The 15,743-nt window shown below is 44.2% G+C and overlaps 1 protein-coding gene across 3 annotated transcripts in view; it reads left to right on the plus strand.

The window, feature by feature from the left end:
* MROH7 (maestro heat like repeat family member 7) overlaps window positions 1-15,743 on the plus strand; it is a 69,017-nt gene that overhangs the window by 4,380 nt on the left and 48,894 nt on the right. For all 3 annotated transcript variants that reach the window (XM_075998577.1, XM_075998575.1, XM_075998576.1), the window contains 2 exons: window positions 10,684-10,718; window positions 11,567-12,851. In XM_075998577.1, coding sequence (XP_075854692.1) covers window positions 11,642-12,851 — 1,210 coding nt within the window. In that variant the 5' untranslated portion in view covers window positions 10,684-10,718; window positions 11,567-11,641. The remainder of the gene's footprint in view (window positions 1-10,683; window positions 10,719-11,566; window positions 12,852-15,743) is intronic.

Here is a 15,743-nt window from a genome sequence, read left to right on the forward strand (position 1 = left end):
TTTGATTTGCATTTCCCTGATGATTAGAGATGTTGAGCATTTTTTCATATGTTTGTTGGCCATTCTTCTGTCTTCTTTAGAAAGTCCTTTGCCCACTTTTTAATAGGGTTATTTGATTTTTTCTTGCTGATTTTCGTCAGTTCTAAGTATATTCTAGTTATCAGTCCCTTATTGGATGCGTAGGATGTAAAAATTTTCTCCCATTCTGTAGGTTGTCTGTTTACTTTCATGACTATTTCTTTGGCTGTGCAGAAGCTTTGTAGTTTGATCATGTCCCATTTATTTATTTTTGTTGCTGCTGTGATTGCCTTTGGGGACTTCTTCATAAACTCTTTGCCTAGGCCGATGTCTAGGAGAGTGTTTCCAACTGTTTCCTCTAGAATTCTAATAGTTTCATACCTTAGATTTAAGTCTGTTATCCAGGATGAGTTGATTTTTGTGAGAGGTGAAAGGTGTGGGTCCTGTTTTAGACTTCTACAGGTGGCTATCCAGTTTTCCCAGCACCATTTATTGAAAAGGGATTCTTTTCCCCAGCGTATGTTTTTGTCTGCTTTGTCAAAGATTAGATGGCTATATGAGGATGGTTTTATATCAGGATTCTCACATCTGTTCCACTGGTCAATATTCGTATTCCTATTTTTGTGCCAATACCATATTGATTTAATTACTACAGCTTTGTAGTATAGTTTGATATCTGGCATATTAATGCCTCTCATTTTGTTTTTGTTGCCTAGAATTGCTTTTGATATTTGGGGTCTTCTTTGGTTCCATACGAAGTGTAAAATTATTATTTTTTTTTTTTGAGACAGAGTCTCACTTTTGTTGCCCAGGCTAGAGTGAGTGCCGTGACGTCAGCCTAGCTCACAGCAACCTCAAACTCCTGGGCTCAAACGATCCTCCAGCATCAGCCTCCCAAGTAGCTGGGACTACAGGCATGCACCACCATGCCCGGCTAATTTTTTGTATATATACTTTTAGTTGGTCAATTAATTTCTTTCTATTTTTAGTAGAGACGGGGTCTCGCTCAGGCTGGTTCTAACTCCCGACCTTGAGGAATCCGCCCACCTCGGCCTCCCAGAGTGCTAGGATTACAGGCGTGAGCCACCTCGCCCGGCCTATTTTTTCTATATCTGTGAAGAATGCTGATGGGATTTTAATAGGTATTGCATTGAATCTGTAGATCAGTTTGGGTAGTATACATTTTGATGATGTTGAGTCTGCGGATCCACGAGCATGGTATGGATTTCCATCTGTTTACATCCTCTGCTATTTCCTTCCTCAGTGGTTCATAGTTCTCCCTGTAGAGGTCTTTTACCTCCTTGGTTAAGTACATTCCTAGGTACTTTAATTTCTTTGTTGCTATTGTGAAGGGAATTGAGTCTTTGATTTGGTTCTCAATTAGATTGTTGTTGGCATATATGAATGCCTCTGATTTCTGTGTATTGATTTTGTATCCTGCGACTTTACTAAATTCATTGATCAGTTCCAGGAGTTTCTTGGTTGAATCTTTGGGGTTTTCTAGATATAATATCATATCATCAGCAAACAGTGAAAGTTTGATCTCTTCTGCCCCTATTTGGATACCTTTAATTCCACTTTCCTGTTCTGATTGCTGCAGCCAGGACTTCTAGCACTATGTTGAACAGAAGTGGAGATAGTGGGCAGCCTTGTCTGGTTCCAGTTTTAAGTGGGAATGATTTCAATTTTTCCCCATTCAGTATGATGTTGGCTATGAGTCTGTCATATATGGCTTGTATCATTTTTAGGTATGTCCCTTTTATGCCTATTTTCTTAAGTGTTCGTATCATGAAAGGGTGTTGAATTTTGTCAAAAGCTTTTTCTGCATCTATTGAAAGAATCATGTGGTCTTTGTTTTTGCTTCTGTTTATGTGGTGAATTGCATTTATAGATTTACGTATGTTGAACCATCCCTGCATCCCTGGGATGAAGCCCACTTGGTCGTGATGGATTATTTTTTTGATAAGCGTCTGCATTCGGTTAGCTAAGATTTTGTTGAAAATTTTTGCATCTATATTCATTAGGGATATTGGTCTGTAGTTTTCTTTTTTTGTTGCATCCTTTCCTGGTTTGGGTATCAGAGTAATATTCGCTTCATAAAAGGTGTCGGGGAGGTTTCCGTTCTTCTCGATGTTGTGGAATAGTTTCTGCAAGATAGGTACTAGTTCTTCTTTGTAAGTGTGGTAAAATTCAGGTGTGAAGCCATCTGGACCGGGACTTTTCTTTTTAGGGAGATTTTTAATTGCTGTTTCTATTTCAGCTCTTGAGACTGGTCTGTTCAGGGAGTCTATTTCTTCCTGGTTGAGCCTAGGGAGGCTGTGTGTTTCTAGAAATTTGTCCATTTCCTCCACATTTTCCAGTTTGTGTGCATAAAGATTTTTGTAGTATTCATAAATTATATCTTGTATCTCTTTGGGATCAGTTGTGATATCTCCTTTTTTGTTCCTGATGGAGCTTATTAGAGATTTCTCTTTTCTGCTTTTCGTTAGCTTAGCCAATGGCGTGTCAATTTTGTTTATTTTTTCAAAGAACCAACTTTTTGTTTTATTAATCTCCTGAATAGCTTCCCTGTTTTCAATTTTGTTTAGTCTGATTTGATCTTGTTGATTTCACTTCTTCTGCTGGGTTTGGAGTTGGTCTGTTCTTTTTCCAGCTCCTTGAGTCATTTCATTAGATTGTGTATTTGTGATCTTTTTGTCTTTTGGTTTTAGGCATTTATGGAGATAAACTTTCCTCTCAGAACTGCTTTAGCTGTGTCCCAGAGGATTTGATAACTTGTCTCTCCATTGTCATTTTGTTCATAGAATTGTTTTATTTCCATCTTGATTTCTTCATTTATGAAGTAATCATTTAGTAGGAGGTTGTTTAATTTCCACATTTTTGTGTAGAAATGTGAGTTTCTGTTAGAGTTGATTTCTACTTTTATTCCACTGTGATCCGAGAAGGTACATGGTATGATTTCTATTTTTTTAAATTTCTTGAGATTTACTTTGTGTCCTAGGATATGGTCAATCTTAGAGAATGTCCCATGAGCTGATGAGAAGAATGTATATTCAGTGGATTTTGGGTAGAATGTCCTGTAAATGTCAGTCAGACCCAATTGTTCCAGAGTTTTGTTTAAGTCCATTATTTCTTTATTAATTTTCTGTTTGGAGGATCTGTCTTGTGCCATCAGTGGGGTGTTGAAATCTCTGGTGATTATGGAGTTGCTATTAATCCATTTGCTTAGATCTAGTAAGGTTTGCTTTATGAAACTGGGTGCACCTAAGTTGGATGCATATATATTTAAAATTGTTATCTCTTCTTGTTGAAGTGTGCCCTTCACCATTATATAATGACCCTCTTTGTCTTTCACTACTTTTGTTGGTTTAAAAACTAAATCGTCTGAAATTAGAACTGCCACACCAGCCTTCTTTTGGCTTCTACTTGCCTGGAATACTGATCTCCACCCTTTTACTTTTAGTCTATATGCATCCTTGCAGGTTAGATGTGTTTCCTGAAGACAGCATATACTTGGCCTGTATTTTCTTATCCATTCAGCCAGCCTATGTCTCTTGAGTGGAGAGTTTAAGCCATTCACATTTATTGAGAGAACTGATAGGTAAGGTAGATTACTGATCATTCTGTTGGGTTGGATGTTGTTGCTTTGATTTCTCTCTTGAGCCATTGTATTATCTGGCCTTTAATCTTTGGGTTTTGGTTGTTTTTATATTCGTGAGTTTTTATTATGGTGTTCCGTGTGTAACACTGTTTTGAGTACTTCTTGTAGGGCTGGTCTTGTCTTGGTTAATTCTCTGAGACTTTGCTTGTCTGAGAATGTCTTTATTTCTCCTTCATATATGAAGCTTAGTTTTGCAGGGAGTAAGATTCTAGGCTGGGCATTGTTTTGTTTCAGAAGAGTGAGAATGGGGCCCCAGTCTCTCCTTGCTTGTAAAGTCTCATTAGAGAAGTCTGGTGTTATTCAAATTGGCTTTCCCTTGTATGTTACTTGCTTTTTTCATCTTAGAAGGGCCTCTTTAGTTGATATTTTGGTCAGTCTGATGACTGCATGTCGTGACGTCTTCCTGTTTGCATTGAATCTCCCAGGGGTCCTCTGAGCTTCTTGAACTTGTATATCAAGATTTTGAGCAAGGCCTGGGAAATTTTCTTCTATTATATCTTCAAATAGCTTGTCCAACCCTTGAGTGTTGTCTTCTTCCCCTTCTGGTAAGCCTATGACCCTCACATTAGGTTTCTTCACATCATCCCACATCTCTTGTAGGCTTTGCTCTTTTCTCTTGTTTCTCTGCTCTATCTCTGTGACGGTTTTATTTAGTTGGAGGGTGTTATCTTCAATCTCTGAGATTCTTTCTTCTGTTTGATCTACCATGTTCTTGAGACTTTCCACTGTATTTTGTATTTTCCTGAATTGATTCTTCATTTCCAGGAGTTCGGTTAAACTTTTCTTCATTGTGTCTATTTCTTTAGTGAACTTTTGTTCTAGGTCCTGGAGGCTTTTTGTGGTTTCTTTGTGTTGGTTATTGAGTTGTTCTTGCAGGTCAGTGACTGTTCTTATGATCCACATACGAAATTCCTCTTCTGTCATTTTGGTTGCCTGATTTTGTTTGGTGTCCGTTTCTAGGGGGCTGGTGCTCCTCTTTGGGGGTGTGTGTTCCATTTGGTTCTTCATATTTCCTGAGTTCCTTCACTGATTTCTTCCCATGTCGATCAGTTATTGTTTCTTTCCTTTAGGTTTTTGTTTGGGTATTCACACACCTTGTTTAGTTTCTGAGTCAGTAGGTGGTGTCTGTGGGTGAGATTCGACCACTCCCTGTATAATGAGTCAGTGGGTACAGTGAAAAGGCTGTGCAGGATGCCGTCCCTGTCAGTAGGTGGCTCTTGCTTGGAGGAACAGGCTACGCTGTTGTTTTTGTATCCTGTTATCAGCTCTTGTTCCTGTAGGGAGGCACTCTAGTGCCTCAGGTGGTCGGTGGGGCCCTGGGACTACCAGGTGTGTCCTTTTCTCCCCCTCAGTGAGGACTGGTCTAGGAGAGAGTCTGGGCAGAGCTGGGTTGGATAAGCCTGCCCTCGGGCACCACCAATGCCGCTAGCAGGGGTCAAAGTTCTGCTCTCTGCTTCCAGGAAAAGCTGTCAGGGAGGGGCTGGAATGGCTCTGCTCAGCTAGAGAGTCTGCATGTGGGGGTGGGGCTGTCTGAGACCCGCAGTCTGGAGCGGGCCTCGCTTCTTTCCACCCTCCCCAACTCCGCGGCTACTTCTGGGCCTCTGCCAGCAGGCCAGACCACACGCCACCAGGCCTCCCCGGACTGTAATGCTGGCAGGGAGGTTCCTTGTGCAGGAACGCCACCTGGGCTGGGCATATGGCCTCCTTTTGGGAGGAGGGTTGCCCTCTAGGATGCTGATCTGCCCCTGAAGGCACACACACCTCAGTAGGCTGTTCACATATATCCCTTCTGTGCCCTGGACAATGCAAGACCTCGGTGCACGGGATCTGGTCTGCAGGTCTGACCTCTGGGTCCCAGAGTTCAAACTGTATCCCCACCAGGGAGAGGAGTGCTGGTCCCAATTTACTCACAGGGAGCCCAAACTGGTCTATGTCTCTCAGCCTCAGGGTCTGCACCGTTCTCCTGGGATCACCGTGCCAGTAGCACCTGGGAGGGCTGGCAGGTAGGGAGCTCACAGTCTGAGTTCCCCTTAGTCAGCTGTAGGGTTCCAAAAGGGAAGGTCCCGTTCCCTGGAGGTGCCTCCGGCTGGTGGCTGTATTGTCTCTTTGGGCAGCCGCGGGTAGGGTCGGGGGACGGGAGAAGGAGGCAATATGGTGCCTGCCGTGCGTCTCGGGTCTGTGCACACGGAGGTGCCCCGAGGTATTTGGGAGCCTTGTGCCATGTCCACTACAGGCTCACCGCTAGCTGGCGGTGGCCATCTCTGGGCTGGTGTCCGCAGGTCTCTCCACCTGCTGGGGAGCCCACCAGCAGTCCCAGATGCAGGGGAGGGGAAACAGCTCATCCACCTACCCTTGCCGCTGGTCTCCGGGCTGCTCCCGTGGTCTCAGCTTCCAGTTCTCCTCCGCAACCTCCTCCCGTGGAGTCTCTCAGGGTCTCAGGTACCCCTCCTTCCGGCCCTCGTCCGCTGTATGCTCGTCTTCTTGCTTCTTTTTTCTAATTTCTGCTAGAATCTGTCTTTTCTGCAGAGACACTTTGTCTGGCGGCGTTTCTTGTCTGCCATCTTGATCCTCCCCCTTCTTTCTGTTTTTGAATGTATGTTTATGCTCTTGGAAGATCTGTGCTGCAGGCCTTCCTGGTGCCCAGTTTGGAATATTTGGGAGATAAACAGAAAACCCCAGGGAACCCACCATAGTGTCATCTCTCAAAGTCCCAAGATGCCTAACCAGTCTGCTGCCTCTTTCCAGATTTTAGAATCGTTTTATGATTATCTCTGTTGAACTATTTCCAAAATATTTAGTTGTTTTTAGAAGGGGGGAGGAGGAGAGAAAAGTGAATCCACACCCTTTTCTATTGCATGCATTTAGAAATATTATAGTACAAGACACATAGCATAAAATTTACCATTAGTGATATTTAGTATGTTCATAAAGTTGTGAATCCATTGTTACTATGTAGTTTAGAACATTTTTGCTACTCCAAAAGGAAATCCTATACCCATTAAGCCATCACTTCCTATTTCCACCCCCCACCCCCACCCGGCCCCTGGCAACCTTTATGTTTGCTTTAATCTGCTGTCTCTATAGACTTTACTATTATGGATATTTCATATAAATGGAGTCATATCATATGTGGTCTTTTGTGACTGGCTTCTTTTACTTAGCATAATATTTTCAAAGTTTGTCCACACTCAGCATATCTTATTAATAGTACTTTCTTTCTTTTTAAGGCGGAATAATCCATTATGTGGATATACCATATTTTGTTTATCCATTCATTTGTTGATGGATATTTGGGTTGTTTCCACCTTTGGCTCTTGTAAATACTGCTGCTATAGACATTTATGTACAATTTTTGTTGGAACACCAATTTTCAATTCTTTTGAGTATACACCTCAGAGTGGAAGTGCTGTGTCATGTGTTAATTCTATGGTAAACTTTTGAGGAACCACCATGTTTTTTTTCCAGAGGCTGAGAGAACCATTTTACATTCCAACCAGCAATGTCTGAAGGTTTCAATTTCTCCACATCCTCATCAACACTTGTTATTTTCCATTAAAAAAATTTATAGCCTAGTGGGTGTGAAATTATATCTCATTGTGGTTTTGATTTGCATTTCTCTAATGACTAAAGACCTTGTGCATATTTTCATATATTTATCAGCCACTTGTATATTTTCTTTGAAGAAGTGTCTATTTGAGTCATTTGCCCAATTTTTAATTGGGTTGCCCTTTTGTTGTTGCATTGGAATTCTTCATATATTCTGGATACTAGAGCCTTATCAGATATATGATTTGCAAATATTTTCTTTCATTCTGTAGACTATCTTTTTACTTTTTGATAGTGTCTTTTGATGCACCAAACTTTTAAATTTTGTTGATGTCCAATTTATCTATTTTTTCTTTCTTTCTTTCTTTTTTTTTTTTTTTTTGAGACAGAGTCTCACTCTGTTGCCCAGGCTAGAGTGCCATGGCGTCAGCCTAGCTCACAGAAACCTCAAACTCCTGGGTTCAAGCGGTCCTCCTGCCTCAGCCTCCCGAGCAGCTGGGACTACAGGCATGCAACACCATGCCTGGCTAAATTTTATATATATATATATATTTTTTTTTTAGTTGTCCAGCTAATTTCTTTCTATTTTTTTAGTAGAGACAGGGTCTTGCTCTTGCTCAGGTTGGTCTTGAACTCCTGAGCTCAAATGATCTGCCCTCCTCGGCCTCCCAGAGTGCTAGGATTACAGGCGTTAGCCACCATGCCTGGCCTATTTTTTTCTTTTTTGCTTATGTTTTTGGTGTCATATCTAAGAAATCATTGCCAAATCCAAGGTCATGAAGATTTACTCCTCTGTTTTCTTCTAAGAGTTTTCTAGTTTTAGCTCTTACACATTGGTCATTAATCCATTTTGAGTTAATGTTTGTGTGTAAACTTCACTCTTTTGCATGTCAATATCCAGCTGTGCCACTACCATTTGTTGAAGAGACTGTTGAAGAGAACTATTGAGTTCTCATCCTTGTCAAAAATCAACTAACCATATATGTCTGGGTTTATTTCTGGATTCTCAATTCTATTCCATTACCCTATATTATATATCTGTCCTTATGCCAGTATCACACTGTTTCATGAAATTATTATTATTATTTTTTGAGATAGTCTCATTTTGTTGCCCTGGCTAGAGTGCAGTAGTGTCATCACAGCTCACTGCAACCTCAAACTCCCGGACTCAAGCGATCCTCCTGGCTCAGCCTCCCACGTAGCTGGGACTACAGGTGTGTGCTACCACGCCTGGCTTATTTTTCTATTTTTTTTTTTTTTTTTTGTAGAGACTGAGTCTCGCTATGTCGGTAGGCTGGTCTTGAACTTCTGGCTTCAAGTGATCCTCCTGCCTTGGCCTTCTGAAGTGCTAGGATTACAGGTGTGAGTCATCACGCTTAGCCTCATGCAATTTTAAAGGCAGATCTTTATGGCGTACTTCAAAAAATCTTTTTGGGGGAGCTGGCCTAGATACAAGGACCTGTGTGGAGCAGGCAATTCCAAGATCCAACCCTGAGGCAATGGAAAGTGGACTAGGCTCCGGTGGTGGTGATGGAGAGATGGTGAGAGATTTGAGAGTTGTTTGGGAGCCAGAATTAGAAGAACTTGGCCCAAATTGGGTGTAGCAAGTGCTGCGCTTGCTACTTTCCCAGGTTGAAAATGCCTCCCTTTGGCAGCCGCAGCTGCCCTTGCGTGTGCGTGCTCGTGCATGCGTGTGCTCATGCATGGGCGCACGTGCACAGGTGGGAGGGACGATCAAGGGAAGATCCAGGCACCTCTTTAAGTAAAAAAGGCAAAATTGTGAACATAAGATTAAGTATAGGCCTTTAGAAAGGGACTGTGAAGTCAAGGAGACCCACATTTTAAATTCATTAGCTTCAGGGTAAAATCACCTCCAGTGCTGATGGTGAGGCGGTACTTCCTGCTTGCGAACAGGCGCAAAGCTGTACGGGAACCACTTGCTTGAAATGAAGTTGGCTCCCTGTGGGTGCTGAGCGCCTCAGTCCTCTGCCTGCAGTGCCTGGCAGACAGTCATAAAGCAAGTAGCTATTAAATACCATTTAGGGAAGGCCTTCGGTGGGCCATGCGCTCTGTGCCAGGCACTGTAGCTAGACCCCCACCCCACCTCTGGGCTTTATGCTCCCAGTCTTAGAGATGAGGAGGACAGTGCCAGAGGGGAAAAGTTTCTTGCCCAAGTTCCCCCAGACTAGCAAGAGGATGAGCTGGGAATTGAACTCAGGACTATATAACTGCGAATCTGTGGTCTCTTCAAAGGCTAGCTATTAATACAAAGATACACAGCCAAATTTGTGGAGTAAATGGTTTAGTGAATGAGTTAGCGCATGAATGAATAATAAATGAACAAGTGATGAAATGAGCTAGTGAAAGGATCAAACGAAGAAGAGAGAAAAGTCAATAATGAAATAACGAACTCAGACACGCACTGAACCCTCACTGTGTGCCAGGTGCTGAGCCGGATGTTGGACACCAGCAGAGAGCACGGCAGACGCAGTCTCTGCTCTTCATGTTTTGTTTTTTTTTTTTAATTTTTTGAGACAGAGTCTCACTTTGTTGCCCAGGCTAGAGTGAGTGCAGTGGCATCAGCCTGGCTCACAGCAACCTCAAACTCCTGGGCTCAAGCAATCCTCCTGCCTCAGCCTCCCAAATAGCTGGGACTACAGGCATGCGCCACCATGCCCGGCTAATTTTTTCTATATGTATTAGTTGGTCAATTAATTTCTTTCTATTTATAGTAGAGATGGGGGTCTTACTCTTGCTCAGGCTGGTCTCGAACTCCTGACCTCCAGCAATCTGCCCGCCTTGGCCTCCCAGAGTGCTAGGATTACAGGTGTGAGCCACCGCGCCCAGCCAGTCTCTGCTCTTTGGAGGCTTGTTGGCTAGTGGGGGAGCCATATACTGTGTAGCAAGAGAGGAGAAGTGAACAGGGTGCCCTGAGAACTTACAGGTGGCCCTCACCTGTCTGGGGGACTCAGAAGGCTCTTAACATTTGAGCTGATCCCTGAAAGGATGGATCTGTAGGCGCCTGCTGGAGATGGGGAGTGGGGAGTGGGGCCCAGCGTGTAGAAGGCCCACCCCCAACTGGGAGAGCCTGGCTCTCTGCAGTAAGTCAACGGAGTCGAGCATGGGTGGAAGGAGATGGGAAGGGGACATATGGAGGGGCAAGAGGGTGAAAAGGAGACTGGGACCAGAAACAGAAGGGCCTTCTAGGTTTGCTAACAACTGGGGGCTCTGTCCTAAAGACAACAGGAAGCCATACAGGGATTTAGGCAGGGGGCTGACATGGAGATGGTCTTGGCTGTCTGGAGGGCCAGTGGGGTGAGTGACCTTATTCTCCTTGGCCTTCACTTCTTGGCGTATACAATGGGGCAATAATATTTAACTTCCAGGAGTAGGCTGCACAGTGGGTGTTGAAAAGGCACTCTTGCCCTGACTTGGTTTCCTTCTGCATCTCCTCCCAGGGGCCCACTCCTGCTTCAGAACACCATGCATGCAGGTGAGCTGTCCCTACGATTCCGCAGGGAGGGTGGCCCGGGGTGCGGGTAGGAGAGGACTGGGGGATTCATCCAGCAGTTCTGGGCTGTGGTAGGCTCTGCTTTGGATAACTGCTCCCTGTTCTCCACGTAGACTGCCTCACCCAGAACAGGCCGACTGTTAAGGGCTGTAGGCAGCTCTGTCAGTGTTGCTCTGAGAATCTAGTGCCGTGGCCACATGCAGAGTAGTTCTAGCAACTTAGGGGTTTGCCTCTGGCTTGGAGCAACCCAATCTCCCAAGGCTCAGGGGTCCTTGCTGGTGAACTTAGGTCACCAAGTCACATGTGGCCAGTTGTAAGTAGGGTAACCCATAAGACACTCTTTCTTCCCTTTTTCTACCTTAAAGTGGAAGAAGTTCCTCATTTGTCTGTAGACTTCCAGCTGTGTGCCTGTGCTAGGAGCTGGGGATGCCCTAGGGACAAAGATATATACATTCCTTGCCATCACAGAGCTTGTCTCTAGCAAGGGCTAGGCCACTAAGTGGGTCATTGGAACAAAGTGTGATGAGCATTTTGCTCGAAGGAGTGGGATTGGCCAAGGATAATGGGAGGAGGTTCAAAGGGAAGGCAATTGCATTTGTTCAGGGCCGCAAGCTGAGAGGAAGCAGATTGTGGCCAAAGAAGGGAAACTCATGGGCTGTTGCTGGAACTGAGAGAGCAAGGAGGGAAGCAACAAGTGATGGGCTGGAAAGGAGGGCTGGGCATGGCCACCAAGGTCCTTGTAAGTCACAGCAAAGGGCTAACGATAGTGGGAACTCTAGAAAGGCTTTAACGGGTGTGGGAGGGCCGCATTTGTCTTTTCTCTTTCTCAGGAGGACTGCAGGGAACGCGACAGCTGGCTGTTGAAGAGAAGGGCGTGGTGGTGTTGAGAGACCTCCAGACTGGACATGGCCCTGAGTCCAGTGGCTAACCAGGTCCTTCCTGAAGACCCAAAGATGATACCAAGTCTCAAAGCCTGTGGGGCCCCAGTTTTAGGCCTTGGTACCATTCCTGGGCCCAACCCAGATATGACTGTTGTTCCTACGTTGAACCCACCCCCAAGTCCTGGCTTGCCTCTCATTCCAGATCTTAACCCAACTCTGAGTCCTGTCTCAGGGACCAATAACACGTCCAGGCCTGATGACAGCAGGGCCATGGCTCCTGCCTCCCTCCAGGTCACCAGTTCTCACTCTGGTGAAGCCTTGGGCCTGGATTTGAGTCCCATCTTGAGGCCTGACACACAGGGGACTCTCCGACCAGCCTCAAACCCCATTCTGAGCTCTGGCTCTACTGAGCCCGCCAGTCAGAGTTCCGAGAACCACCCTGGGTCAAATTCTGAACAGGCCTTCAAGTGCCTCCCAAGCAAGACTTTTGATTTGGGTCAGAGTAACTCCAATCCTTCCAGGCCCGAATTAAACCCGTTCATAAGGCACCGTTCTGGAGAATCCCTGGTTCTGGGCTCCTGTGTCTCCAGGCCGGGCTCAAAAGCTCTGCTTATTCCAGCCTCAAACTCTTCTCTGGATCTTGACTCCAGTCAGCTGCTCGGTGCAGGCTCAAGAAACACCTCCAACCCGAACCTGAATGTAGCTCCAGATTCCTGTGGGACCCTAATCCCGGACACAAATGAGATCCTCACTTTGGCTTCACATAACATCTCCGGGTCAGTTTCGAAAGGAGCCTTTGGTGCAACCTGGAGCACAAGTTCCAAGGGAACCATCAATGTGGCTTCAAACGGATACCCCAGACCTGATTTGAACATGACCGTCACTCAGGCCTCGTGTGTCACCCTGATTCCTGGCCCCAGCGAGGGTATCAGCTTGCACTCCAGCACTCCTGGACCCAACTCCAACATCTCCCCACCCTCGTGCGTGACCCTGCTCCTGGGCTCCAATGAGACTCTGAGCCTGGGCTCCAGCCTCATGTTCAGCGACACCTCCACTTTGACGCTGAGCAGCCAGCAGGAGTATTCTGAGGACAACAGCATCCGCACCGTACCCCTGGAGGGGAACCTGGGGAGTTGGGGCGAGATGGCTGGCCTGGAGGTGGGCCAGTTCCCGCTGGGGCTCCCCAGCTCCAACACCGCCAGCCAGGACCTGGGCTTCCAGTGCATCTCGGACGGTGAGTAAGGCACGGGCCACCGCCCTGGAGAGGGCACTGACCTGGAAGAAACTCTGTGTTCAGACTCAGGGAGGGAGTGGGGAGGAGAAAGGAAAGGGACAGCACGAGATAGACACCATAACATACAATCTATTCATTCTACACAAGTCATCTGGTTCTTGGTCTTTGCTGGCTCCGTGACTTGGGACAAGCTGCTTAATCTCCATGAGCTTCCGTTTCCTTAACTGTAATATCACTATATAGTAATACTTCTACTCTGCCCAAATTATAAGTCTATTAACTAACTATACCTTCCATTCAAAATGTATGCCTCTTTCTCCCTTGATAAATTTCAGACCTGACTTCTCAGGCCAAAGTATGACCAGTGACTTTGGAGCAGGCAGGCTCTAGGCTCAGCTCACCTCTGTTAAGACTTTGGGGTCCCCACCTGGGCATCCTGTCTGGATGGAGCCTGTGCCTCAGGCCTGATGTACAGGAGTTCTGCAAATCAATCCCCTGGCAGTTTCTGATACTGTCAATATCTTCCCCCAATCGATTTTTATTTGTGTATCAATACTATATATATATTATATTTTTTGAGACAGTCTCACTCTGTCACCCTAGGTAGAGTACAGTGGCCTCATCACAGCTCACCGCAACCTCAAACTCCTGGGCTCAAGCAATCCTCCTGCCTCAGCCTCCTGAGTAGCTGGGACTATAGGTGTGTGCCGCCACACCTGGCTAATTTTTTCTATTTTTTGGTAGACATGGGGTCTTTCTCTTGTTCACATAGATCTTGAACTCATGACTTCAAGCAATCCCCCTACCTTGGCCTCCCAGAGTGCTAGGATTACAAGCATGAGCCACCATGCCCAGCCGCAATACCATATTAATATTTTAAAACTTGCCACACATTCCAGCACTGGATGTACTTTTTTTTCTTTTTTTTTTGAGATAGTGTCTTGCTCTGTTGCCTAGGCAAGAGTGCTGTGGTGTCAGCCTAGCTCACGGCAACCTCAAACTCCTGGGCTCAAGTGATCTAACTGCCTCAGCCTCCCAAGCAGCTGGGACTACAGGCATGTGCCACCATGCCTGGCTAATTTTTTCTATGTTTAGTAGAGATGGGATCTCGTTCTGGCTCAGGCTGGTCTCAAACTCCTGACCTCAAGCAATCCTCCTGCCTTGGCCTCCCAGAGTGGTAAGATTACAGGCATGAGCCACTGTACCCAGCCCAGGCCTGGATGTATTGCACACACACACACAAAATTACCATGGCTTTGTGAATATGTGTTCATAATGGCTAGGGTGATAATCTCTCTTTAAAATTCTTCTTAAAATTGACCTAGCTGTGAGTAGATCTTCATTCTTCCTTACATGTTTTAGAATGCATTTGTCTAGGTCCTCAAAAGAATCTTGGTGAAATTTTTATTAGAATGTTATTAATTTATCCACTTACTCAGGTTTTCCTTTATATAGGATATATGCTTTACTTGAATTTAAAAAATTCTTCATAGGGGTCTATTGCATCCTTTGATGGGTTGGTCCTAGATACTTTACTGATTTTATTGCTATTGTGAGTCATATCTTATTTTCAAATACAATTCCTGTTTGGTATTGATGTTGCTGATGATGTAGAAGAGCTTTGTTTTTCCAAGTTTATCTCCTTTTTTAAACAACTTTGTGGAGATATAATTCACTGTATAAATACAATTCACCCTCTGAAGCATACAATTTAATACCTTTATTATATACACAGAGCTGTGCAACCATTGCCACAATCACTTTCAGAACATTTTTATAATCCCCAAAATAAAGCCTGTATCCCTTAGACATCACCCGACCCATGCAACCCAGCCCCAGGCAATCACTAATTTATAATACTTTCTCTCTCTATAGCTTTTCTGTTTTGGACACTTTATGAATAGAATCATGTAATATGTGGTCTTTTGTGATTGGCTTTTTTCGCTTAGCAGAATGTGTTCAAGGTTCATTCATGTTGTAGCATGTATCGATCCTTCATCCCTTTTTATGGCTGAATAATATTTCACTCTATGGACGTACCACATTTTGCTTATGTCAGTTGATTGCCATTTGGGTTGTTTCTGTCTTTTGGCTATTTTAAATAATGCTACTCTAAACATTCAGGTACAAGTTTTTGTGTAGATATGTTTTGGTTTCTCTGTGGTATGAACGTGGGAGTGGTATTGCTGCGTCATATGGTAATTATATGTTTGTTTGAGGGACTGCTAGACTGTTTTCAACAGCAGCTGTGCCATTGTTCACTTCCGTCAGCAGGGTACGAGGATTCCAGTTTCTCCATGTCCTCATCAACACTTGTTACTGTCAGTCTTATCAGAGCCATCCCAGTGGGTATGAAGTGGTATCTCATTATGGTTTTGATTTGTTTCCCTGGCTAATGATTTTCAGCATTTTTTCATATGCATTTATTGACCATTTGTGTATTTGCTTTGGAAAAATGTCAATTCGTTTTATCATTTTTCATTTTTGCCCATTTAAAAAATTGGTTGTTTGTCTTTTTATAATTGGGTTGTAAGCATTCTTTATGTACACTGGATTAAAGTCCCTTATCAGATATATGATTTGCTAATATTTTCTCCAATCCTGTGGGTTGTCCTTTCACTTTCTTGATAGTATCCTTTGAAACATAAAAGTTTTTAATTTTAATAATTTCTAATTTATTTAATTAATATTTAAATTTGCTTTTATTGTTTGTGCTTTTAGTGTCATGTTTAAAGAAACCATTGCCTTAACCAAGGTCCTGAAGATTTATGCTTATGTTTTCTTTATTTTATTATTTTTTTATTATTTTATTTTTTGAGACAAAGTGTTACTCTGTTGCTCTGGCTCACAGCAACCTCAAATTCTTGGGCTTAAGTGATCCTCCTGCCTCAG

This window comes from Microcebus murinus, chromosome 2, assembly GCF_040939455.1.
Source record: "Microcebus murinus isolate Inina chromosome 2, M.murinus_Inina_mat1.0, whole genome shotgun sequence".
In the NCBI taxonomy this organism is placed as follows: domain Eukaryota; kingdom Metazoa; phylum Chordata; class Mammalia; order Primates; family Cheirogaleidae; genus Microcebus; species Microcebus murinus.